Source organism: Protopterus annectens, chromosome 2.part1, assembly GCF_019279795.1.
Source record: "Protopterus annectens isolate FY-2018-M chromosome 2.part1, PAN1.0, whole genome shotgun sequence".
In the NCBI taxonomy this organism is placed as follows: Eukaryota; Metazoa; Chordata; order Ceratodontiformes; family Protopteridae; genus Protopterus; species Protopterus annectens.
This window is the reverse complement of record NC_056729.1, coordinates 1,957,816,521-1,957,844,219: the sequence shown is the minus strand read 5'-3', so window position 1 is coordinate 1,957,844,219 and position 27,699 is coordinate 1,957,816,521. Positions and strand designations below refer to the sequence as shown.

At 40.3% G+C, this 27,699-nt stretch overlaps 1 protein-coding gene across 3 annotated transcripts in view; it reads right to left on the bottom strand.

The window, feature by feature from the left end:
* Positions 1–27,699, bottom strand: part of DST (dystonin) — a 4,096,730-nt gene that overhangs the window by 1,388,743 nt on the left and 2,680,288 nt on the right. For all 3 annotated transcript variants that reach the window (XM_044063350.1, XM_044063347.1, XM_044063348.1), the window contains 2 exons: positions 11,562–11,738; positions 511–634 (listed from right to left, as the gene is read on the bottom strand). In XM_044063350.1, coding sequence (XP_043919285.1) covers positions 511–634; positions 11,562–11,738 — 301 coding nt within the window. The remainder of the gene's footprint in view (positions 1–510; positions 635–11,561; positions 11,739–27,699) is intronic.

Genomic DNA, 27,699 nt, shown 5'->3' with positions numbered 1-27,699 from the left:
GACATGCACACTCCACACAGAAGGCATCACAGGAGATAATTGAACCAGAGAACCTTCTGCTGTGAGGTGATAACACTAACCACTGCACCATTGTGCTGCTCAACTGAGTAGATGAAAATGTTTTGGGAATTTCATTAAAAAGACCCTCTATGAAGGTTCCTGGTGGTGTATTCTCTTATTTTTACTTCTATTTGTACTTTGTGGGTTGACCTTGATTTCTGGTTACATTATGGGAAGCAAAAGTTTTAGTTAAAAATTAAAATGACATCAGTATGACAGATTGTATTAGGTTATTTTGGTCTAGAACAAATTATAAAAAAGTGTTCATAGTGACACCAAGATATTGGTACTAAAACACATTTTTTAAGTTTCTAAACAAAGTAGTCATTTAACAAATGTGCTCTAATAGCACAAAAGAAAAACTTAATCTATTAGGAAAAAAGGACTTGTGAAGTCCATTGTAACTATTTATTTTAATTATTTTAATACGAAATTGTAAAGCAGACTCACCGAGAGCTTTTCGAATTTTATTCTTGTTCAGAAGCAAATCTCCTTCCGTAGCCATTAGGGTCTCAGCTGCTTTTCTAACTTTCTCTACAGTTACCTGTTGACTGGAAATTTGTCCTTGAAGACCCTGCATGAAAAAAAGCTGGTTTACTCTGCTGCAAATACACACAATAAATAAAATAAAATAAACAGCCTTCAAAAGAACAGAGTTTTTTTTAAACGTTCATAAAGTTCTCTACTCAAGCTCTCTTGAACAGTTTTATATGCTTTTTTCTTTTCTTCTTTTTTTTTAATTTACCTTTACTGTGGCCTCTGTGATGACTTAAAAGGGCCCATGTACCAACATACGTACCTAATTAACAAATATGATTCATGACTTCAGACCTATTCCTCCCACACAATGGCCAATGCAAGAATCTATAATGTATATTTTCCTCTGAAATGTCCCCTGGTTATAATGCCCAAACTGCAGAAAATACCCTCTTCTGCAACATCAACAGAACAGTTTGTTGGGACAGGTATATCTCACAGAGGATACTGCAGCTATGGAACAGACTACCCATCCATATAAAAACAAAGCACATCCCTGTCCATTTTCAAGCACAACTTAAACCTACAGATTGGAAACAGAAAATTTGCTCCAGATCTGCCCTTGTACTATTAATGGCCAGAGGCAGCTACTAAATTCTTTATCCTGTTCATGGATCCCATCAAATTATCTATGGTATAATCCAAGTTAATCTCATTATGGATAATATATAATTATTTAGCATTGGATGGGTAAGATGAATCTCTAACCAAATGGGATAGGTTATTTCAAAGACAAAAATGATATCTTGCTCAGCTTAAAATGGTCCTCAAGGGCATTTAGCCTAGAACTTCCCTATGAACTTATATATAAATAATAAAAATGCAGCTCTCACCTTCTTGCTCATCTCTAAGTCTAACCACTTTTACAAGATACTGGTGATCTTCCAGTGGCAACATTATAAGTGCCAATGAAGTGAATGCTGATATATGTTTCCATATACATGCATATGTGTATGTATACACACACACACACACACACACACAGAGACACACACACACACACACACACACACACACACACACACACACACACACACACACACACACACACACACACACACACACACACACACTGGAAAAAAAAGATAACTAGAAGAAAATTCCCTCTGAATTATGGTGTTGGCAAAATTACTGTATATACCACTGTCTGCCCAAAAAAAGCATAACAATAAATATTACTGGAGATCTTGAAGCTCAGATGACAAGACTTTGACTTTTACACTTTGGTCATCCCATACAAAGAAAAACATAATTAGAAAAAAAAAAACATTGTGCTTTGGCAAGGTCAAAAGTCAGTGCACAAGAGGAAGATCTACAATGTGACAAAGCGATACAAAAACTACAGCGGTGGATAAGTCTCGGTCAGTATTCTGACTGAAGACAGAACACATTACAATTCTTTGAATTACCCTGAAATAACTGTGATCTGAAGGCATGCAACAATGACACACCTACAGCTACATCTATCCACATGTACCTATAGCTGTATCTAAATATAAATATGTATATATATATATATATATATATATATATATATATATATATATTTAATACACACACACACACGCACACACACACACACACACACACACACACACACACACACACACACACACACACACACACACATATAAGAGGAAATTAAAAATAAATATACTTAATGGCTCTACAAGTACAGAATCATACTGATCACATCACAATATTTTCCTTTGGTACTTGTAAAAATTACAAGTATAAGGCTAACAGTCTATGTTTTGCACAAAATAGTCTAAAGGAAACAACTGGAGTTCAGGGACATTTTAATTGTAAAGCTGAAAATATAGTATATCTTGCACACTGGGAATAATAAAGAAACAGCATTCAAAATTAGAGACCACTTATATGCCACTAAAATATTTAATAACTATAAGGTTTGTACAGACACATACACACACACACACACACACACACACACACATACACGGTGTAGCAAAAAAGGAAGTGTGTGTGTGTGTGTGTGTGTGTGTGTGTGTGTGTGTGTGTGTGTGTGTGTGTATTATATATATATATATATATATATATATATATATATATATATATATATATGGGGCTAGGACTGTTCACTGAAAGCACATTTCACTGAAAGTCAAATGACTGTGCACAAATCACTGAAAGCTCAATTCACTGAAACACATTTCACTGAAAGTTATATATGGCCTTTTCCCCACTGTAGTGCGACCCTGGAGTTAGTATATATAGAAAGGGGGGGGGTGTGGGGTTGGATATATATATGTTCAGAAAAGAGTAATTTATTGGAATTTTAAGTATCCATGTATATAGTTCAAAATATTTAAAATAGGTGGGGGCCTATGCCCCCCACACCCTCAATGTGGGGGGGGGGGGCAGTGTCCCTCCCCCCCTTACTATATATACTAACTCCAGGGTCGCACTACAGTGGGGAAAAGGCCATATATAACTTTCAGTCAAATGTGTTTCAGTGAATTGTGTTTTTAGTGACTTGAGCTTTCAGTGAATTGTGCACAGTCAAATGCGTTTCAGTGAAATGTGCTTTCAGTGAATAGTCCTAGACTCAATATATATATATATATATATATATATATATATATATATATATATATATATATATATATATATATATATATATTTTTTTTTTTTACATTACAGTGACAGGATGGATGGCTTGGAAACATTCTTGTATTTACAGTAGTAAATATGCTTGAGAGCATATCTCTTACCTAGATTAAATGAATTTGTTAGCTTAAAGCCAGAACAAAGAAAGTACAGTTGTGTACACCTACCATAAATGTAGACGTTCGCATGTCTTCACTGTTACAGTCATCTCATTTGGGGTTATCCCTGCTGGGGTAGCCCTCGGCCGGCCTGAATACCAGAGACTTAGTAATTCTGAGTAGGTTGCTGTCGCTTGAAGACTGACGTCAGCTCATCAGGGGTATAAAGGAAGGCAGCCGACGCCATTACATCACTTTTTCTTGCCCTAACTGGTCAGGAGCCCCCAAAATAGGTCAGGTTCTGGTGGCAGAACCCCACCAGTAGAAAATAAATACCAACATGTCCCTTCTAAGGAAAGGAGAACAACAAGGAAGAAAGATAACAAAAAGAAAAAAGGGGGAAGGAGGCAGGGAAACCAGCACTGCAACAGTGAAGATACTCGAGCATCTACATTTATGGTAAGTGTACACAACTGTACTATGTTCTTTGTGTTTCACTGTTGCAGTCATCACATTTGGGTAGATTCCCAAAGCTGAGGAAATGGGTGGAGGCAGTCAAGGAAGCTAGGGGCTGGCTAGCATGCCCTGCAAGACTGCAGAGGCAAAACCTGCCCTGGATTTAGAAAAGAGAGGCAGGTGGTAATGTTTGGTAAAGGTGTGAACAGATGTCCAGGTGGCAGCCTCTAGGATGTCCTTGGTGGGGCCTCCTCTGAGGAATGCTGCAGAGGTGGAGGCTGATCTGGTGGAGTGGGTCCTGATCCCCTTGGGGGGAGACTTGCCATGCTACTTGTAGCAGAAATGGATGCTGTGCACTTTCCATTTGGAAATGGTTTGCCTGGAGATGGCTTTGCCCTCTGCCCTTGAAGCAAAGCTAACCAGCAGTTGATCAGATTTTCTGAAGGGTTTACCCCTGTCCAGTTAGTATCTGAGCTGTCTGTGCACATCTAGAGAGTGCAGAATCCTTTCCCCTTGTTTTGAGGGTTAGGAAAGAAGGTGGGCAAATGGATGGATTGGTTGAGAGGCACTCTGGATACTACCTTGGGCATGAAGGATTGATTAGTTCTGAGGGATACCCTGTTTGCATGGAAGATGATGAAGGATTCCACTGCCATGACTATTTGCAGTTCAGAGACTCTTCTGGCTGAAGTGATGGCCAGGAGGAAGGCTGTCTTCCAGGAGAGAAATTTTAGCTGTACAGAAGAAGCTGGTTCAAAAGGAGGCAGGGTGAGCTTTTCCAAGAGAAAGTTAAGGTCCCAAGCTGGTGTTGGTGCCCTTCTGGGGGGCCTCAAGTTGTTAGCCCCTCTGAGAAACTGCTTGATCAGAGGGTGTGAAAAAAAGAGTCTGCTTAGTGGGAAAATGAGCAGGAAATAGCAGAGGTGTGAATTTTTATAGAAGAGAAAGAGAGGCCACTGTGTAGTAGGTCAGCTAAGTAATCCAGGATAAGAGGGATGGAGGTCTGTGCTATATTGGCTCCCTTAGCCTGGATCCAGGTGCAGAACCTTTTCCATTTATCTGCATAAGACTTTCTGGTGCTAGGGCGTCTGGCCTCTCGGATAACATCCAGAACCTGTTTACTGGGGAGGGCAGATTGGTCAGGGGTCATGTTATAAGCCAAGCTGCCAAATTGAGTGTCTGCAATTGGGGGTGCATGAATTTCCCTGGCCTCTGGGTTATCAAGTTGGGAAGCTGAGGAAGATTCCATGGGGGCAGTGGGGACAGGCTGTGCCAGCAAGGGGTACCAGTGCTGTCCGGTCCAGTCTGGAGCTATGAGAATGGTCCTTGGTTTTTCCTCTCTTATTTTGATCAGTACCTTGGGAATGACAGGTAGGTGAGGAAAGGCATAGACTGAGAGGTTTACCCAGGGGAAGGATAGGGCATCTACTTTCCATGCCATGCAGTGATGCTCCCTGGTGCAGAATTTGCTGAGCTGATGGCTGGTGTGGGAGGCAAAGAGGTCGACCTCCGGGGTTCCCCATTTCTGACTTATTAGTAAGAAGGTGTTTCTGTTGAGCTGCCACTCATGAGGGCCCAACAGTTTTCTGCTTAATTGGTCTGCCAGGGAGTTGAGAGAGCCTGGCAGGTATTGTGCTAACAGGTGTAGATGCATGGAAGAGGCTGTGAATCAAATGGTCATGGCCAGCCTGCACAGTGGGTAGGAGTGAGTCCCTCCCTGCTTATTGATGTACCACATCACTGGATTGATTTTGTTGAGCAGTATTACCTTCAGTGAGGTTCTCTTTGTTTGCTTTGGTAATCATGTGGTGTTGCCTGTTTTGATCAGGAGAACCCCTGGAGAGAGAAGGGGTTCGAAAGCTATCAAGGCCTGCTGCATAGCCATCATCTCTTTTAGACTGATGTGCACGGAAAGTTGCTGGGGGTTCCATTGGCCCTGTATACACCTGCCATCCAGGTATGCACCCCAAGCATAGTCTGATGTGTCTGTGGTGAGGGTCTGGGTGGCAGGGTGTGGAGAGAAGGGCAGTCCCTTGTTGTGGGAGAAGACTGTTGCCCAGCAAAGAAATTCCTCCCTCAGGCAAAGAATAACAGGTAAAAGAGTTTCCAGATCTTGAGAGTGTGGACACCAAAGGCTCTTTAGGTATCATTGAAGTTTCCTCATATGCAGTCTGGCATATGGAATAATGAGTATGCAAGATGCTATGAACCCCAGGGCTTGCATAATTTCCATTGCAGAAACCTGGGGTCTGGTAGCCAGTTGAGAAAAGTAAGCTGATAGGAAGCTTTGTTTCTCTGGCGTTAGGCATGCCACCTGGGATGATGTGTCCAGACTTGCTCCCAGGAAGATTATCCTTTTGGTGGGTGCCTGTTTGGATTTCTTTTCATTGATTGTGTACCCTAAGAAGGTTAGTAGGTCCTTTACAAAGGCCAGGTCTTTGAGCTGATTTTCCTGACTGTCTGCCTGAATAAGGCAGTCATCTAAGTAAGGATAAATTTGAATATTTCTTTGTCTGCAAAAAGCAATGGCTGGAGCCAGGCGCTTTGTGAAATCTCTAGGAGCAGTAGATAAGCCAAAGGGAAGTGCAGAGAACTGAAAGTGTTGAGATCCTGCCCTAAATCAAAGATATTTTCTGCAGGACTCCCTGATGGGAATGTGGAGGTAGGCCTCTTTTAGGTCCAGGGTGACTAGCCAAGCATCCTTGGACAGCATGAGTTGCAGCGGCTGGAGGGTGAGCATTTTGAATTTTGGGATCACCAGGAAGGTGTTTAGAATGGACAGATTGAGGATAGGGTGCCAGGTGCCCTCTTTCTGTGTACCAGAAAAGGTATGGAGTAGAAGCCTTGGCCTATCTGCTCTGCAGGAACGTGTTCTACTGCTCCCAAGGAGAGCAGGGTATGGATTTGCTTTTGAGCCTCTGCCCATTGATTTTGTGGTAGATCTGGGAACCCTTTGGGGGTTGGAAGGGTTTAGAAGGAGAATTTGTACCCCTGAGACACAATGTTTAGAACCCATTGGTCCTTGGTAATGGTGGCCCAGGTGCTTGAGTGAAAGGAGAGTTTTCCTCCTAGGGGTATGTGATGGTGGCCAGAGGCGAGGTAGAGAGGGGGTGAGTCATTGTGAGTTTTTGCCATAAGGGGGTGGCTTAGAACTCCCTGGTTTTGAAGTGGAGGCAGTTCACTGCTTAGATCTCTGCAACCCATGGGACTGCTGTCTTGGAGTTCTGTTTCCACTGGGCCTAGGCTGGCCCTGTTTACTAGGTGCAGGAAAGGACCAGTGCTTGGAAGTAAAATGCCTGCTGAACCTAGGGGGCTGTGCCTGTAAGAAATCTTTAACGGTCTGCATAAATTTTGCTTTTTCTTCCATCTTTTTTAACACCTCTTCTGCTTTAGTACCAAATAAGTTATCTTTGTGCAAGGGTGCATCCAACAATTTTGATGTGACATGGTCTGGCAGGGGTTGTTCCTTAAGCCATGCATGTCTTCTAATGACAGATCAAGTGACTGCTGCCCTGCAAGAAGCTAATAGGGTGTCAAAACCGCAGTGCAAAGTGTGTTTAGTTACTTGACCAGCAGAGTGCATTAATTCCTGTAAATCTTTAGTTTCTGCCCATGCAGGAAAGGAGGACATTTTTTGTTTAAGGAGTTCCAAGGTATGTTGCTGACATTTACGCATATGGAACTGACAATTGAGTACCCTGATAGCAAGAGTAGCTGAGGTGTATACTTTTTTTATCCCATCTGTCCAGTGCTCTGGAATCCCTGTCTGAGGGGGTGGGATTCTTAGCTGAAGTAGCTTTAACCCCTTTTGGGCCTTGAGTGATGACTTCAGGGTCTGCTTTTGGGTTTTTAAAGAGGTATCTGTGAGAGTCAGGGACTCTGTAGTACCTGTCCAGATTTCTGGGAGCCAGATGGAGGGCATCTGGAGTCAAGCTGGATTCAAGGAAGATCTCACCTACCACATCTAGGACTGGGGGGGTGGCTAAGGGCCTGTGCTGTGGAAGGTCCAGGAACTCTCTGAGTCTCTTTTTAGACTGTGGGTAGTCTTGACTCTCCCATTTAAAATGCTCTCTTAGAGTATGCAGGGTTCCCCAAAAGAAAAATCCTCTGGGGGAGAGGCTAAAGGAATATATTCCTCTGCATCAGAATCCTCATATGTAGAGAGGAGCTACATGTCTTCATAGTCAGATGCATCAGATTCATCTGACTTGGTCAGACAAAACTTCTGGAGACAGATTTCTTTTTCTTTTTAAGGGAGTGGCTTGGCTTCCACTAATCAGCATGATAAGGTCCTCTGCCATTATAAGTATTTGTGACTGAGGCAAGGGAGCAGGTGCCAAAGAATGGCTGGAAGTAGGTTTCTTGGGGGTGGTTTGACCCCTGGGCCTAAGGAACTTGGTTGGTTTAGAAAGAATGGTAGCTGTGAAAGAAGGCGTCGGTTTATGTCTGGATTTGGTGGTGCGAAGGAATTCCTCAGAAGCCGGTGCCTGCACAGTGGCTCTGGACCCATCCAAGGTAGAGACGACCACAGGATCCTTAGACGAAGAAGAGTTTTGCGGCATATCGGACTCTGAATGGGTCTCAGAAGAGAACTGCTTATTAACTGAAGCGGGCATCAGGGGCTGCGAAAGCGCCTCACTGAATTCCGGAGGACTGACGACCAGCTTGGCGGTAGCATCGTTGGTGGGTTTAGTCCTGTGCGGTCTGTCTCTGTCTTTATCTTTATGTTTTTTTCGGGTCTGCTGCCAGATAGCTTATGGAAGCCATATCAGAATTCGAGGACTGTAAAGGCAAATATCTGGCTACAATAAGGGCCCGACGACGAATAGTTCTGGCATTAAACAAAGCACAGAATCGACAACAAGGGACGTCGTGGTCTGGGCCTAGACAAGTGACGCAGTAGTAATGGAAGTCCTGGTGTGGTATTTGCTTTCCACAGGCGAGACAATTATTAACTTTTTCTGACATCAATTAGTGCAAGAAAAAATGGATCCCCAACAGGGTACTTAGCTTTCGAAGACTTCAACTTCAATTCAGAAATGAAACTCAGGTAGCGGCTGACCAGCACTCATGCAAACTGCTTCTGCTTCAGGCTCCACGGCAAGAAAGACTGATGTAATGGCGTCGGATGCCTTCCTTTATACCCCTGATGACATGATGTCAGTTTTCAAGCAACAGCAACTGGCGCAGAAATACTAAGTCTCTGGTATTCAGGCCGGCAGAGGGCTACCCCAGTAGGGATAACAGCAAATGTGATGACTGCAACAGTGAAACACGAAGAACATCTAGGAGTTTAATATAGTTCATTTAATTTATTAAAATGTATAACTAAATTTAAAATACATATCACTATCACAGATTTTAGGTATAATGTACATTTATGTGATTTTTTTTGTCATACATTTAAGCTCTTATGAATGATTATTATTTATTTTTTTTGTCAATGGAAGTATTGATGATATGACAACTAATGTAATGTTTAAGTGTACCTATAAATGTTTTGCAATGAATGATGCATTTAGTCTGATGAAGTCCAGATTAAGGTAGTGGACAAAAACACTTATGAGTTAAAATAAAGTCTTCACTGTAAAATTACTACTGTATTGTTTTGTGGATATATACAGGTATACGTAAAACAATCTAAACAGCATAATATAGACATCAAAACTATTGAAAGAAAAAAATCTAAACACAAAATATTAAAAAATCAAAGTTATACCAAGGAAGGTCTTTTGTCCTTTCCACGCTGTTGTGTGCCCTTGTAGTTAGTATATATAATTAGCAGGGGAGTGGGAGATGCAGAGAGGTTTGCCCTTCTGCTAAATCTTTCGTTTTGGATGTGGTTAGATTTTGTGTTTAGATATTTTGAGTTTAGATATTTTTCTGTGATAGTTTGCTGTTGATATTATGTTGTTTAGATTATTTTTATAAACATATAGATCATAATCATATTTTTATATGTGTGTGTGTGTGTGTGTGTGTGTGTGTGTGTGTGTGTGTGTGTGTGTGTGTGTGTGTGTGTGTGTGTGTGTATATATACATATATATATATATATATATATATATATATCTATATATATATATATATGAGTCTACTGCGTTAGACCGACAGTCCACAACACCGACACCACAAGAACGAAACCGCAAAAACACAAAAGCTCACAATACCGACAGTTAACAAAACAAAACATTCGCTGTTCCACACAACACACACACAACACAAGCACACCGACAACCTAAAAACCTACACTACACCTTACACACAACTATCTATGCACTAACCTTAACCCAAACCCTAACCCTAAGGTCCGTCACTATGACACACTTACCTTACCCGCACACTAACCCTAACTCAGTTAATCCGCCCCAACCCTCAAGTCCCTCACTATCGCACACTTACCTTACCCGCACCCTAACCCTAACTCACTTAATCTGCCCCTAACCCTCACGTCCCTCACTATCGCACACTTACCTTACTCGCACCATAACCTGAAGTCCCTCACTATCGCACACGTACCTTACACGCACCCTAACCCTAAATCCCTCACTATCGCACACTTACCTAGTCGCGCTCACATGTTTCCCGTGTCTGTGTTTTCACTGTCGGGATTCCGAGTTGTCGGTTATCTGCTCTGTCAGTCTTCTGGTGTCGGTGATGTCAGTGTCGACCTTCCCAGCTTTCGTTCTAACGTAGGGAACCCATATATATATATATATATATATATATATATATATATATATATATATATATATATATATATATATATATATATATATATATATATATATATATATATATATATACTTATATATATATATATATATCTTATAGGTATATGCATATGTATACACACACACACACACACACACACACACACACACACACACACACACACACACACACACACACACACGCATTGTTGATCAAGTTTTCCAGAAACTCGAAATTCATATCGGCAAGACAATATGATTGATTTTCTGAAAACTTGAAGCTTTTGAATGGAGATTGTGGTACAGTGAGGATCAGGAAATTTACCTTTTTCCTCAATATAGTGCGATCTTGGAGTTGGTATATTTAATTTGTAGGGGGTGTGGGGATTTGCCCCCCAGCAAAAACATGAAAAAGGATTGATTTTTGTGTTTTTTTTTAATGTTCTAAGTTTTCAGAAATTCCGTCATATCAGGGATGGCACAGTCGTGCAGCGGTAGCGTTGTTGCCTCACAGCAGGAGGTTCTCTGGTTCAATTCTCAGCTGGGGTGCCTTCTGTGTGGAGTCTGCATGTCCTCCCTGCATTTGTGTGGGTTTCCTCCAGGTTCTCCGGTTTCCTCTCACATCACAAAGACATGCATCTGGAGTGTTTCTACCCAGGCCTCCCCTGAAAATTGGCTTTGTTGCACTTTCCCGGTTAACAAATGTTAAATAAAAATCTCTCTGATATGAATTTTGATTTTCTGAAAATTCAATCTAGTGACATAAATCCATATATATATATATATATATATATATATATATATATATATATATATTTATAAAATCTATTTGCGTGCGCGCACACACACACACACACACACACACACACACACACACACACACACACACACACACACACACACACTTCCAATTTCCTAGAATAAAATGCCATGAATCATTCACTACAAAAAAATTAAAAATAATGTAGCTTGTTGTTAACAAATGATGATCCCATCATGTTTCTAGTTAGCAAGATCTAACAAACGTGCACTGTTTACTTTATAAAAGAATCCATGCCACTGCGCACTTACCTTGGCTTCTTCTAGCTGCTTCTGAAGGTTCTTTGGATCAGCAGCGATTGGTTCTGCCATATGACTATTTACTGCCTCTTCTGATGTTTGAAGCCATGACTGAAGTCCAGATGACATTTCATGATATGACTGGTATTTATCAACCACGTCCTTCAAGTGATTTCCAAATTCATTGCACTAGCCAAAGAATAAACACTGTTTCAGCACTTTGTCAAGCTAAAATATTGAAAGACCCTGACAAATCAAACAATATACTTATTACAGTATTTATAAGATCTTAATAGTGCGTGACATCTGAGGTGCAATGAAGTGGTACAATTATTTGCCTTAATGTTTTATGGTTTATGTGTATGTACATATATATATATATATATATATATATATATATATATATATAAAATGCAATAATAATAATAATAATAATACCAGGGGTGCAGCAAGTAAATTCCATTTTGTACTCAAAAGCTCTTAGTGCTACCTCCCTTGGACACCTAGCACTCAAAATGCTACCCCCAAGCACTTAGTAAATGTAAGTAACATTTTCATCTTTTAACCCTAAAACTATTAAAATATTGTTTTTAGATTATTGCATCTATTGTTAAAGGCATTAATTTAGACAGTTGTAGACACAATATGACCTAAAAAAAGCCTTGTTGATACAATGCTTAAAAAAATTTACTAAATAGAGTACAAACAGTATGCCTGGCTACACCCTTGAATAATACATTTGTTAATCAGGTAAGCTCACTGGACACACTATCCCTTTACAGGAGTGATCAAGGAACAGTGTCTGGTTAAGTCACATCTACAGGCAGTGGAACTGAAACCCAAGAGCGCTGCAGTGTCTTGATGCCTGTAGACCAACACAGTACACACACACACACACACACACACACACACACACACACACACACACACACACACACACACACACACACACACGCACCGTATAATGTCTGAGTTCAGTAATCAATGCTGCAGAAAAATTCATAAGCAATGGAAATCAGCCATGGGTATACATCATTGTAACAAAGCCAGAATCCCAGTTCTTTAAACATCCTGCAATAGGCTGATCTCCTTCTCACATATGGAAACATCACTCTGATGTTGATTAGAAAGGGGAATGCAGACTTTGCCATCTTTGTTCTTATGGTAAGTTCCCCATTAGGTTATTAACAAAAGTTGTGACGGTGGTGCATGTCCATAAGGGATCAATATGACAGCCCTGCACTCAAAGGTTACCTTTTAAACCACAACAGTTAGTATACTTTACAAGAAACTTTGAAAATACAAGGAAGGACCTCCTTCACACCCTCCAGCTATGCTGCTAGGCTGCCATTAGCTTTTCTGATTGTTTTACTTTGTTTCTCTCTTTTGGTGAGGGAGATGGGAGGAAGTCCCTACTGCAGCAATGATCCAATACTACTGTACGTTATATCTATACTGTATTGATAACATAGATCAGTGCTGATATGGATTTTATAAGCTACAGGAAGAGTGCTAATGGGGTATTTGTTGCAGCATCCATACCAGTGTGGACGGAATTAGACGATTTTATAGAACCACAGCACTGAAATCTGCACTCTTTCTGCAAAATGAATCAAAACTGTAGTGCCTGGAAATTATGTTCATGGAGATCCAGATAGTTATCACACATATGCCTTGGACAGAAAGAATCCTGAAAAAAGCAGCAGAAAATATGCTATTCTGGTTTTACTTTATTTCAGAGACCTGCTACAATATTCACAATAAACCATAACGAAGTCAGACAGCCACCTAATTAAGGTCTTGTTAAATATTATTCCCACCTATTGGTCATGCCTGAAAGAAGGAAAAATGGGTAGACTTTCTCCATTCCTTGGCTCCTGCCAAATACGATTTCAACTGTCTGTGCACATCCAAGAAATGAAAAATGATTTTCCAATCAGTCTATTACAGAGATGTGTCTTGCGTTAAATCTCCCCAAGAATTACACCATTATTCTGAGACAAATTAGAGAATTTTGTGCCAAAACTCTAGATGACCCAAAGTTAACCCTCAGTGATATAAATACTTGTAAAACTCTCTGGAGTTTACTTTCAGTGAAAAAAAAATGATTCCCATACTTATAAACTTATAGTTGCGCTCAGATATCAGAATGGGATGCTTTTCTCAACTACTGGTCTGATCTTGATCCGACACTCTCAAATGATCAAAACATCCGGTCTATCCAAACAACAATTAAATTTATCCCCCTTTAAAAACTGAATTACACACAATCAATGATACTAAATAATGGTTACGGCACGGCAGCCGATCTAAATAAATTCAGTCCTATAACCTCTCCCTTTTATCTGCATTGTGAACTTCAGAAGGCTGATCTCCTTCACATTTTTTGGAGCTGTAAATGTTCCTACAAACTCTGGTGCTCCTTAACAGTTAAACTGCAAAAAATGTGTTACAAGAAAGCTACCCTGTCCTGGAAATTTACTATGCTACATATCCCCTCATCTGGCTTAACGAAATTACAATTACGCATACTAATCACACTTTTTATCCTAATTAAACTCAATATTACCCTGAACTAGAAAGCTAGAGCTGCACTCTCCTAGAATGGTTTTAGATAATTAGCAATTAAACATTTAACAGCTCACAAAAATTTAATATATAGCCAAATCCACATTTTACTGAGTATTGGTCAACCCTATTTGATATCATTCTACAATAATGTCTGTTATTTCCACTTTATGTCCTAGGAATGGGTCTTCAGTTACGTCTTCATTCTTCTCCATTATCCTTTATTCTCCTACTTGACCCTTCATATCGGGGCTCTAAATTATCTATCTTACTTTCCTGTTTTTTCTTGTATCTTTTTAATTCCTATTAACCATCTTATTAGTTTATGGAGTTTGGCTTACAGCACTTTTGTATACAGTTGTATTTTTGTCAGTGTATAATTATGTGTTGGTTTGTTCTTGACAATATTACTTAAAAATGATTCTATCATTTTTGACAATCATCTTTACTATGCTGTTCATATTGTTTAAAAAACTTTAATAAAGATTTTGGAAAAAAATGATTTTCCTAGATGCTGAGGTTCTTGGGGAACAATGGGAGTTGTATGGATTGGTTTGGGGGCAGTGTTTGTCCTTAAGACCACTCTGTCTTGGTGAAAGATGCTATAAGGCTTGATTGTCATAAAAACTTGAAATTCAAACCCCTCCCTTCAGAATTAAAAGATGCAAGGAAGAATGACCTCCCAGAAAAGGAATTTTATAACAGTCAACATCTGGTTCAAAATGTAACAGGGTTGTTACCTTTTCCAACATAACATTTCAGATCTAGGCTGGTATCACTGTCTTTTTTTCTGGGTGGTCTAATATGAAGGATACCCTTAGGGACAGGTTTGGCCATTTGGATGGTAGTCAGTCAAATGCACAGAAAGACATGCTGAGATACCTGGAAGGTGAACTTTAAGGAAAGCATCACCTAGTTATGAAAAATGCAGTGAGTGAAGGTAGCTAAGAACTTGCTGAACTTAAGCTGAAAGGGGTCAGTCTAGTTATCTTAGTACCATATATACGTTTTCTGTTTTCCGAATTAGGACTTGAGGCTGTTAAGTTCCCTAGCTTATTTAAAAATGCAAAGTGCATCTTAACGGTTTTCCAGATTGGGATCAGGGTTCTGTCTTCCAGACTATCAATCTGATATTGAGAAAATGTTGATATACCCTTTTATTGAGTTAGCAGGATACAGTGTTTGGGAAGAGTCAAAGGTTTTCATCTTTGAAGCTGTACAACGAGGAAAAATAGAAGGTCTGTATGGACAACAGGAGGGCTATTACAATGATGCCGGCCTTCCAACTTCACTGGCCTTCATCAGCATGTTTGGTATCACAGGCATAGGAGGTGGCCCACCCTCTTTGAATGATGCTGACTACTGCTTTTTGTTTTACAGGAAAAGTAGGGAAGACATAAAGTACCATCTTTCTCCATCTTGTTTAGAAAGTGTTTGTGTTCCATGCTTCCTGACATTCGAATCTGGAACAGTTTCCTCATCCAGAAATTAAGGGGGGTGGTAAACAGTTATCTCCAAAGGGGTCTCCAAATCTACACAATGTGCCTGAAGACCTTTTTATCCAAAGCCATTTTTAGGGGACTTGTTGTGCATTTGCTCAGCAGGTCCACTACCACATTGTCTCATGCATATTGATCTTAGGTGTAGTCTGCACTGTAAAGCCAGAGTTCTTACCTTTACGGATAACCTGCAAAATAAGTGACAATGTGTGCCTCTCCTTGCTAAATGTTATATCGCTGTGGTGTTACCTTTGACTACTACTAGCATGTACAGGCTGCAGGTGAAAACTTGTAGGTCATACAGTTAAGGTTAGCATTTCTTTCTCATTGATATACATAGCCATTATTACGCAGCTCCGCTGCCCCTTTATTTTGAAATGTCTAGTGTGGACTACCAATTCCACATAACAGATATTCACTCTACATGTCTGGGAGCTCCCCCATGGAAAGAAGAGCATCCTCAGGTTCCTTTGCACTTTGGCCTATCACTAAAAGAAACTCTTTCTATATAGCTTGAATCAGGGGAAGAGACATGTCCTGGGGATGACGTTGGTGAATATACAGGGTCCAAAGGAACCACTTTATCTTACTCATGTGGAGTTTGGCAAGAGATACAACCAGGATAGCTGTAGAAAAGTATCCCAGAGTCTTGAGTATATTCCTTGCTATAAGGGTTTTTACCTGAAAAAAATCCAGGAGAGGTATGTGCATGAACAATATTTTCTATGTTGAAAGAAGAGGATTGCCTTGAGCACTGCAGCAGTGCCCCCCCAAAGTAACCTGTTTTTTAGAAGTTTGACTTCTGGTAGTTCATGGAGATTCCTAAACTCATCATACAAGAAATGTCCTGAGTCAAATCTCACTTGTTATTCTTAGGAAGGGTTCAGTATCAGGTAGTTATCAAAGCATGGACAGCTGTGGATTCTTCCAAAATGAATTTGATTATGCAAGGCTGGGAAGTGTTTGGTGAACACCCTGGTAGCAGTTTAGAGCAAACTAGAGATATTATGGGCCTCATATTTCTCAGCTGTACAGATTTTGACAGAATGTCCAGATTTTTGCCTTATATTTTAGTATGTTTTTCATAAAATTGTGGTTTTATGGCAAATTATTGGCAAATCATTGAAGATTAAAGTCAGAAAATAATGACAGCCATTTGAGTTTCAGACTTCATACCCTGCAGAAAAGTCATACTAATGCAAAGCCAGCTATTCTATTAACTTTTTAAGTTTGTAAAAATATGAAAAATTGTCCCTATTTTTGTTCATTTCTCCCCCCAATATTCATGGCTTTGTCCAGAATTCTTGCTCTAAGAGGTTCAGAAATATGAAATGGGCCCACCCAAAAGTCTGAGGAATCTCCTGTGACCTGACAGGATGGGGTTGTAGAGATATTGGGCATTAACAAGGGGAATGATTTCTGCTGGGTTTGCACCTTTAATTTTTGAACATGAAGATGGACAATAAAGTTACAACTGCTGAATCCTACAGAAATGCACTCTATAAGCACTTACACGAATGCATGGATTGTGCTATCCCAAACAGAACCAAGATGCTATTCTCCAAAAAAAGGAAGCCAATCTGGTGGTCCCCTGCCATAAACAAACTGTACAACAGAAGGAAGAAACTGTTGCAAAAGAGAGTAAAATCCCATGAGTGGAGGAGCTCCCTGGTCAGCCTCAGTAAGAAGCTGAGATCCCTTATAAGATCCTCCAAAGCTAGCTATGAAAACAAAATAGCCACTAATTCTAAGGACAACCACAAAGCATTCTATAGTTATGTCAAGAATCTCGATGGCAACACCCAGATCTACTCTGAGTTACAGCACAATGGCACGAAAATTACAGAACCAACTGATATTGCCAACATCCTGGCAGATAGGTTCAGTGCTAACTTCCCACCCTCCACCCCCTAAAGGATCAATATCTATACAGGAAGAATGCAGAGTCTCTGTAATCACAACTATGCAGGTAAAAGCTGCACTCTCTAAAGCCAAAAACATAGCATCCATGGGAGTGGACAACATCCCAGGATGCGTTTTACACGAACTTCAGAACGAACTGGCTCCCCACTTAAGCACCATGTTCAATAATAGCCTCGCATCAGGCTTTGTGCCCACTGAATGGCGCACAGCAACAGTTATCCCACTCCACAAAGGGGGAGCCACCAATGATCCTGGGAACTATCGACCTATTAGCCTGACGAGCCTGGTCTCCAAGGCCATGGAACGTATCATCACAGAACTCATAAACAAAGACATTGGTAACCTCCAAACTCTGTATCCCATCCAGTTTGGGTTTATGAAAGGCAGATCATGCCTCCTGAACCTGATCGATTTCTTTGAGGCAGTCACCAAAGCCGTAGATGAGGGTAAGGTGGTTCACACAGCCTATTTTGACTTCGCCAAGGCTTTCAATGCCATCCCCCATTCTGGAATTATAGCTAATCTCACTAAACTAAGTATAAATCCCTACATCACAAGATGGGTTGCCAACTGGCTCATTGACAGAACACCCACTGTAAAAATTGCAGACTCCAAATCTGACCTCAAACCAGTGAAAAGGGGAGTACCACAGGGTTCAGTCCTGGGACCTCTCCTGTTTGGTATCTACTTCTCTGAAGTACAGGCTAACACAGAAGGCCTCTGGCCAATGAAGTTCACAGATGACTGCAAACTAGGAGCCATAGTCAAGTCCCCAAATGATGTGGACATCATACAGAAGGGCCTCGCTGAGACAGATGCCTGGTGTCAGAGCCATGGCCTCAAGCTCAATGCCAAAAAGTGCAGTGTCATCCCCTTTGGTAAAAACTTTGTACCCATGAACTACCACATAGGTAGCAATCTACTTAATACCAAATGTGTGATAAGAGACCTTGGGACCCAGGTGGACAGTAGTCTCTCCTTTGATAGTCACATCGCCACAGTAGTCAGGAAATCCTTCTACGTGGCACACCTCATCATAAAAGGGTTCTCATCCAGGAAAAAGAGGTCATTGTTCTCCTCTACTCAATGCTCATTAGATCCATTATAGAGTACAACACCCTTTTGGAATGTACCTCACAATACATCTGCAGCAGCTGGAAAGGCCACAGAAGTACCTCACAAAGAGGATTACTGGCCTCAAACAAATGCCCTACACTGACCGTCTCAAAAAACTCCAGCTTTATTCCGTAGCATATCACCTACTCCAAGGTGATTTCTGCCTAACATATAAAGCTATGTCAAACCCAGAGCTGTTGGACATGCTACACCTAAAGAAATCCCAATCCCTCCAAGCTACATGCTCTAGGGACCTAAACCTTGTCACCACAATAAACAGGACATGCTGGAGGAATAGATTCCTGTCCCAGAAACTTCCCATACTCTGGAACAGGCTACCCATCTATGTCAAGCAAAGTTCTTCATTAGCACTCTTCAAAAAAAATCTTGATGAGTGGATGGGAAATAGGAAATACACCCCGGGGATCACTTCTGTGTCTCTGCTCGACAGTGGCACAGGAAAATAACTTTCTTGATTGGTGTAAGCCAGGGAATCTTGTTGGCTAGGCTTACTTAGGCCCATGGGCTGATAGCCTAGTACCTACCTATGAACCTATGAACCTAAGAACTTGTTCAGAGAAGAAAACTTTAGGATGAATTTCTGGGCTCTGCCTTTTATTCAGAACAGGATCAGTCTTGAGTAAACCTGTAAGCCCACTTTTGAGGGAGGTACTTGTTCTACAGCTACACAGAAATGTAACTGGTCTTTTATTGGTCCTATCATAGGCAACCATTCTGCTGGGACTTGAGGCATTCCAACAAAAGGAGGACGGTCTTCGTAGTCTGATAACATTACTTCTCTATCCCAGTAGTCTGATATCAACTTCTACTACAGAACCTGAAAAACCTTAACCTTTCTTCCTCGAACTGGGGAGGTAAGTGGTGTGAAAGATGGGGAAGGACAAAGGTTCTGTCTTGCAGTCATGGGTTGTTGGTAAATTCATGGGAAGGGGATGATCTCTGTTACTTCTTTTTCCTTACTGTCTTCCCTCGTTTCTCCTCCTCTCCAACTGCCCTTTTTCAAAGGCTTTACTTTGACCAGACATCATAGCCTTGGTTTCCCTTCTATACAAGAGTCAAGTTTTAGAGAAATTGTTTCAGATATGTTTTGGAGATGGAGGGGATGAAACAAAAATATTTCATCCTTTGCAATGTCGTGTCACTAATATTTTTAAAGACCACTTCAGCCGATGGGCCAAACAGCAATATTTGCTGGGGGGAGGGGGGTTTAATGTATTTAGAATTCAATCCTTGATATTATCTGGCAGGAGGTGAACCTTAAGCCAAATGTGTCTCTTTAAACCAGTCTATCAGCAGCAGCCCTGTCCCATCCCTGCATCTGATATCAAGCTTACCCACTCTATGGCCTACATTAATAAGAACCATAAGGTATAGTAAATCTAGGTCATTTTTGTTGGGACACTACAAACCAAGATCAAATATCTGGACCTAATAATCATCAGATTGTGCAGACAAAACAGATAACCAAACCACAAAAAGACACTCAGCAGCAGGCGGTGAACCAGAAACAGCATTATAATGACAGTAAGCAGCAAAAACAGCAAAATAGCTTCATACTAAGAACTCAGGTTATTACATACAGGCTAGAATACCCTTCTCAAAATGTTATTGTTATTCACAAGTTTATCTAGTGGGAGAATATAATTACTGATACACTCCAGTTATCATCCAAAACCCTTAACAGTGAGTGTTCTGAGGTCTCAGTTTATGAGAATGAAAACTATTTGTCCTTGCAAGATCAAATATAAGGAAACCTTGGATGATCTGGTCCATATGTTTATCCAGTGGGGATATGATGAGGCACATATTTTAACTATTAAAGAGGAAATGGTTAATATTTCCAGTAGTCAGTTAATTCAGTGTTGTTCTGAAGGGTTACTATCGCAAAGAGACAGGACCTCAGATTTACTAATTATTGTAGTAATAATCGCTTCTTGATTGGGAACGTGATATCCAAATACTGGCCTATGGTTCAGGGGAAACAATAATTTGAGGGCTGTGTTACCATTAGGCTGTAAATTCAGTTACAGAAGGGGTAGGAATTTGACTTAATACTTAAATAATTATGTAAAGCATTCAGTGGATAGTCTCACAAGACAGCCAGTTTTGAAGGGATGTGGGATTTGTGGTCACTGTGAAAAATGTAAAATTAAGATGCAGTTTTCAAAGTTCACAACTGGCAACACTAACAAGTATTTAAAATAAAACAAATGATAACATCTTCTCAATGGCTTATCTCTTTAGTCGCAAGTCATGTAGCTTATTCTATATTGGACAAACATCAAGGATGCTGAAGGAATGAATCAGTGCACGTTATAGTGATGTTAGATGTCACTGGGAGAGAAGTAAACTCTTTAAACACACTGATTAACCACTCACAAAATATAAAAGAAGAATGGTTAATAAATACAGGTGCTCTGCACAAATTTGGTCTCTATGATCAGTTTCATGACTTTAGACATGAGCTTTACAATGTTAAAAACATGATTTCATACACAAATACCAGGAGATAGTTTTATTTGATTTAACCTTTTTGTTAGCTATGGCTTTAACTTATAAGTTTTTCAGTGATATAGCCACTAGATGGTTAGATGGTGATGACTGACTGCTGCTGGGTGTCTGATATATATATATATATATATATATATATATATATATATATATATATATATATATATCCATGTATACTTCTGCTGACTTTAGAGGCTTTTTAATGATATAGTCACTAGATGGCAGACTTCTGCTGTCTATTAGCATGGGTAATATATAACACAATGCAAGACAGAATTGTATGTGTGTATCTACATCTAGTTCTATAATATCTCTTTCTCTCTGTATATATATATATATATATATATATATATATATATATATATATATATATATATATATATATATATATATATATATATATATATATATATATAGAGCGAGAGAGAGATAAGGGGAGAGAGATTCTTTTCTGATTTTCCTTGGTAGTCTAACCAGATTAAAACAGGCATTCTATACATCATCAGTAGGAAGTTTCAGTATTATTTCTGTTTGGAGCTTTTTACAAATTGATATACAAGAATTATATTTTAAATAATTCTTAAAATCAGAAGTAAGCGCAGGAAAGACATTCACAGTTGTGGGCAGGGTAGAAGTGTTAGACTCCTGTCACACTGCATGGGGGGGTTCGGAGAGGATGACTGATGGGCAAATACGCAGAGTAGTGGAGACAAGGGTGGGAAGTGAGAGGTGTGGATTCGGATCATGATATGGCAAAACTGGACTGATGTTTGCAATGGGGGGGGGGGATCTGCCTTGTCATTCCTAGACTTGGAGAAGGTATGTGATAGGGTGCTGGGAAGGCTGGTTACGGCAGTCTTCAGATGGTTTAAAGTCTCAGAAACATTGGTAGAATTAGTGCATGCTATGAACAAGGACTCAATGACACAGGTATGAATAGTGTTTGGACACATAGAAGGGTTCCCAGTGTGACTGGACATGCAATGGGGTTCATCTCTGAGCCCACTTCTGTTCATGCTGGTAATGGACTACATTAGCAAAACGGTCAGCAGGGAGCAATAAACAAAGCTGCCAGATTATGTGGCACTACATGCAGGCTACAAACAAACACTTCTGCAGATTATAGGGGAATGGAATGCAAAACTGAAGGCACATGCAGTGAAACTGAGTACAGATAAATAGTTGTGATAGCAGCAAATGGGGGAAATCAGAAGAAGCTGAGAACTGAGATAGAATGGAAAATAGTGGAGCTAGTCAGCAGCTTTAAGTATCTGGGAGGGCTGGCTGAGCAGGAGGAAAGTCTGAACTTGTCAGAGTACAACACATTTGTTCTTTGTACAGCAAAGATTAAAACAGCATCATCATCATCATCGTCAATGCATATTCCCCATTTTTCAACATGGGGTCAGGATGTCAAAGCTAGAATCAGAGGGGCTGCAGCTAACTACCATTTATCAGTACTTCTGTGTGGTTCAGAAACCTGGGCAGTAAAGGCAATTGAAGAAACTATAGTCAATGCAGATGAAGTGCCTGAGATGGCTGTTAGGATAAACACTGTGGGACAGATGAAGAAATTAGGGCATCAGAGCAGAAGCTGAAGTAGCTCCAATTGCAAAGATGGTTAAAGAGAACAGATTATGGTGGTTTGGGTCTATGGGTAGGAAAGGAGAAGACCATCATGTAAAGGAGATTCAGGACAGACAGGAAGAGGACAAAAGGAACCAAGGGTACCCAGAAAAGAGAAGGATGGGTTGCATGATAGAAGACCTGTGACAGTCAAGCGTGACTGTTACAGAAGTTAGGAGAGTGGCACTGAACAAAAAGATTGTTGATGCAACACCCTGACCCCATGCTGAAAAATGGGGAAAAGAGGTTGTTGTTGATGATGATGATGGTGAAGAACAAATGTGTGGCACTCTGACAAATGTTAAAGCTCTCTGCTATAATGTTTTCCAAATGAGAATCAAAACTGTATGACAAAGCAATTTAGCGCTCCTTGTAAATCTTCATCACTACATTGAAGACTGTGCCTGGAAAATGCTGCATAAGGCTTTCCTGACACTAGACATAGTCCCCAACACGTGCTGAAACACCTGCCCAATACTTCAGATGCATAACACTGCCCAAGATCACATCTCAACATATCCGACAAATACTGGATTGTTACAAGACGTTTTAGACCAGTAACAAGATAATTAAAAGCACTTGGGTTATTTAACTCCTTAGACCCTCAAAAATCACCTGCAATGGAGAATATTATTTATCAGGTCATTCTAGAACAATAACAGTTGTGAACTTGTACAGGTACCCGCCCTGCCATTTGTGATGCTGCAAAAAGAAATCCTCTTCTTGTGGCAAAAAAAGACATAAAGAGGCATAATAAATATTCCTCCCTCATATGCTCTAGAATTTGTATATTTCTGATACACACAATTTTCTACATGGAAATTTCCACAAGACAACTGAGAAGTAAAAAAAAACTGTTCAGCATCCATGCTGCTAGATTCAACCAGGAATTCATTTAGCTAAATGAATAATCAATTATTACATTTGTCGGACTGTACTAAAGTAATTAAGTGCCTTTATGTTGATGCTGGAGGGATGGGTTCCTGACCCAGAGACTCCCCATACTCTGGAATAGACTGCCCACACATGTCAAGCAGAGCAACTCCTTGGCCATCTTCAAAATGAACCTTGACGATTGGATGGGAGATAGGAAATTCACCTCGGGGATCACGTCAGTCGCCCTGCTAGACAGTGGTCCAGGGAAGTAAATATTGTGGGAAGAAATATCCAGGGAACTGTTATGGCTAGGCTGGTATAGGCCCTAGGGCTGACAGCCTAGTACCACCCTATGAACCTATGACAGAATTGCATACATTCTGTTTTAAAAGTACATAAGCAAACGTTTACTTATAACAAGCTTAAAACCCATAATCCTAAGACCATAATACTGAAAGACCAAACTGCTGAAAACCATAGTAGCCTCAAACTTGCCCCATGCAAAACCCATGCTTGCACTCATTCCTGGATCCACAGCCATGCAGGAGCCATGTTACCACTTGTTCCTGGGTTCACAGTGGTAGGGGGATTCACTTCAATATTCAAGATTTTTGGACAATGTGGTATTTAGTATCTCAGTCTTTCAATATTATGGTCTCTTGATTACAGGTTTCAAGCTTATGGGCTTCAAAACTGTGATAGTAAAGCCAGCTGCCCTCATAGTAAATTTTAAGCCTAGCCATTTTCCCTTTTGGTGCTTAAATTAACCTAGTCCATTTGGTGTTAGATTGGCCTTACCCATCCCATGGTTGATAATTATAAATTACCCCTAATGAGAATAACTGGGATCTTACAAAAGATAATGTGAAGTGAACCATATATGAAATAACGCATTTAAGAGCTGCCTCAGTTTGTTAGCAGTACAGGGTACAGTCCTCAGGTACATTTTCTGTAAATTGTCTAGTGTTGTAAAATTCTAAGTTACCATTTTCTTAGTTGTCCTTTGGTACTGATTCCTTGTCATCACAACCAGCCTTACACATAGACCAATTAGGCAGCTGCCTAAGGCACCAATCTTCCAGGGGCACTTTTCCTCAACTATTTACTTATTTTGTAGTTCAATGAAACACAGCATTTCTAAAATAAATGAATAAATAAATGTACAAATGCCCCAAGGCACCCCTGTTTAAAGCTAATGCAGCCAAAGTGCAGTGGATGCACTAGGGGAGGTGCTGCACTTGATGTGACCATTCGAGTCACATGAAAGTCATACTACACTTAACCATTACGGAAAAGCCAACAAAGCGCAAGTGTAACATGAATGGTTCTTGGAGTGGGTGCAGGGTGAGGAAAGAAGATGAGGCTTCCATTGGAGGTAAGATGTATTTTATTTTTTATTTTTTTAAGAAGCTGGAAGTCCCATCCATCCATCCAAAAACGCTTTTTCCCATTTTTACAGATAGGGTCGGGGTGTCACTTACCCATTTGCATTCATCTAGAGCCAGGGTTTACACTGCAAGGTAGGTAGTCCTTCCACGGTATTTCTTCCACACCACAGACACACACACACACACACACACACACACACACACACACACACACACACACACACACACACACACACACACACACACACACCTATGGCCAATTTAGAGTGTCCAATCCACCTACTGCATGTCATTGGAATGTGGGAGGAAACCCACAAGAACACAGGGAGGATACACAGACACTCACGCAGGAGCACACACACACACACCCAGCACTGCCCTCTTTGAGCTATGTTCATCTCAGCAAACTTCACTTGTCTGTTCTGCAAGTCCACATTAATTAAATGCAGTGCAAATTTACTCTTTTTCTCAATGTAGTGCCATCTCGGAGTTGTGTCCCACACTTGGGGGGGGGGTGAAGCAGGGCTTGCCCCCTTGCAAAAACAAACAAACAAAAAAAATAACTTGGACTTATACTGTTGTTTCTTTAGTATTCCTTATTTGAACATGCCACGGTGTGTTGGGTGGTGGATGGGATATAGGCGGGACTTCCTACTGCGTATCTGGGTAGGTACTGTTCTACATTCACAGTGGGTCTTTTGCATGCCTGTCAATCACCTGCACCAATTCACAAAGTTCATTTGCATACTTGTCAATTAACTGGCAATGTATGCATGATGTCACTCAATGAAGGCTCATTTACATATTACAACAATGAAATTTCACCTGTCAAGCAAGGGGGCTACACCCCCTTATGAGCAAAGCTAGCAGGAAGGCTCTCCTGTACAGGACTGCCAATCACCTTTTCCTCTAAATTTCTGTTTTGCAGTGGGGCAACTCCCCCCTGCGCTCCCTGATGTGTGAGGCAAGCCCTACCAACTCCAAGAAGGCCATATCTTGGTGAAAAGGGAATATTTTGAGAAATGGCCAGCTCGGACTTTGTATATATACATCCATTTTTTAGCCATTCAGTCTCCTTGTTTTGGGACTTGCTCTAGCGCATCCCGGTATTTCCAGTGGTTACTTTGATGAAGACCCAAATGGTAATAATGAAAACACTTATTCCTGCATGCAAGTGTTTGTACATTCAAGGCCAAATAACAGTTAAAAGAAAAAGGGGAGAGTCTAAGCATTTTTTGTTTTTAAAATTTGATCTTAAGTTATACTCTTGTTTTAAATGGCTACAATCACTGGTGGAAAACACTTTTTCCAATGATATTCAACATATCTTTTAGCTAGTACTGGTAACTCTTGGATCTGATGTCAAATCTGGAAGTAGGCTATTATGGTCCCAATCCATAAAAAAGGCTTTTCCACAGACCCCATTAAGTATTATACAGCATGTCCCTCTCTTAGGCAGTAAAGATTCTGTCAGAAGGAGTCAAGTGCATTTCAAATGCTTATCCTTTTTTAAGCATTAAACATAAAAATACTTTCCTACAACACATATTAGTCTTGAGGTAAGACATGAGAGAGAGGCAGAAATGAAATGAGGGACAGAAAGGAATTAATGATACCTCCAAGGCTAGTGTGTGGATCAGCTGGAGGTGCACCACCCCTTGAGTTCAAGGGGTACAGACATTTTTAAAATGTGCTGAGCTGAGGATATCACAAAATGACATTCCAAGTTATCCACTGCAGAAGGCTTTCAGTCTCAGGTAATCTAGGTATTATATCACATTACTATAAACATACAGAAAACTGCCTGTGTGTACTAAACACAGAAATAAAGTTCATGTATTTCCTTTCAAGTGTCATAGATTCAAATTTTAATTCAAACGGGGTATAGTGCTCCATGTTCTACTTTAAAAATGAATACATATATCAGCAGTACCATCCACACTGCTTGGCAAGGAACCGAATGAATGCCAAACACAATAAGAATAATTCAGTTTGAGAGCACATAATAAACTGATGTTATGGTCAACAGCCTGATCCTTTACTTATCTGTGCACTTATGTTCTACTTATTTATCATCATATATTAAATGTAATAGTCCAAAAGGGTGAAAAACCTCTTTTAGATACACTCTTGGGTGAACTTGTGAAATCCATTTTCCAAATATATAACACTTGGTTATTATCTGAGACCTGATTGTTATCCTTTGTGTTAATTACATAACGTTTGAGTATAGTAAGTGTGGTCTGTTATTTATTTTTTTTTAGTTTCCTTAAGAATTTGAGTATATCATATTGGTTCCAATTCAAATTTTGTGGAATATTTAAGTAGCTGCATGGCATATAGAGAGATAAAGCTGCAACTATGACCTAGACATCTTAGGTCTGATTAGCAGACTAGGGACTAGCAGAACTGATCAGTTAGGGAGAGGCAGGACTGATGAGGTGTAGGCTACGTGCCTCTAGCTAGGGTGAAGGTTAGGGTCTTTTTCTGAGGGTGTGGACTCCATTTGGAATCCCTAGTGGGGGTCTGGGATCAATGATTGCTTTCAAAAGGGGCAAGGCTGATTCTGGAAACATCAACTGGGGATGCAGAGGATAGCCCTCCCCTCTGCAGGCTCTCATT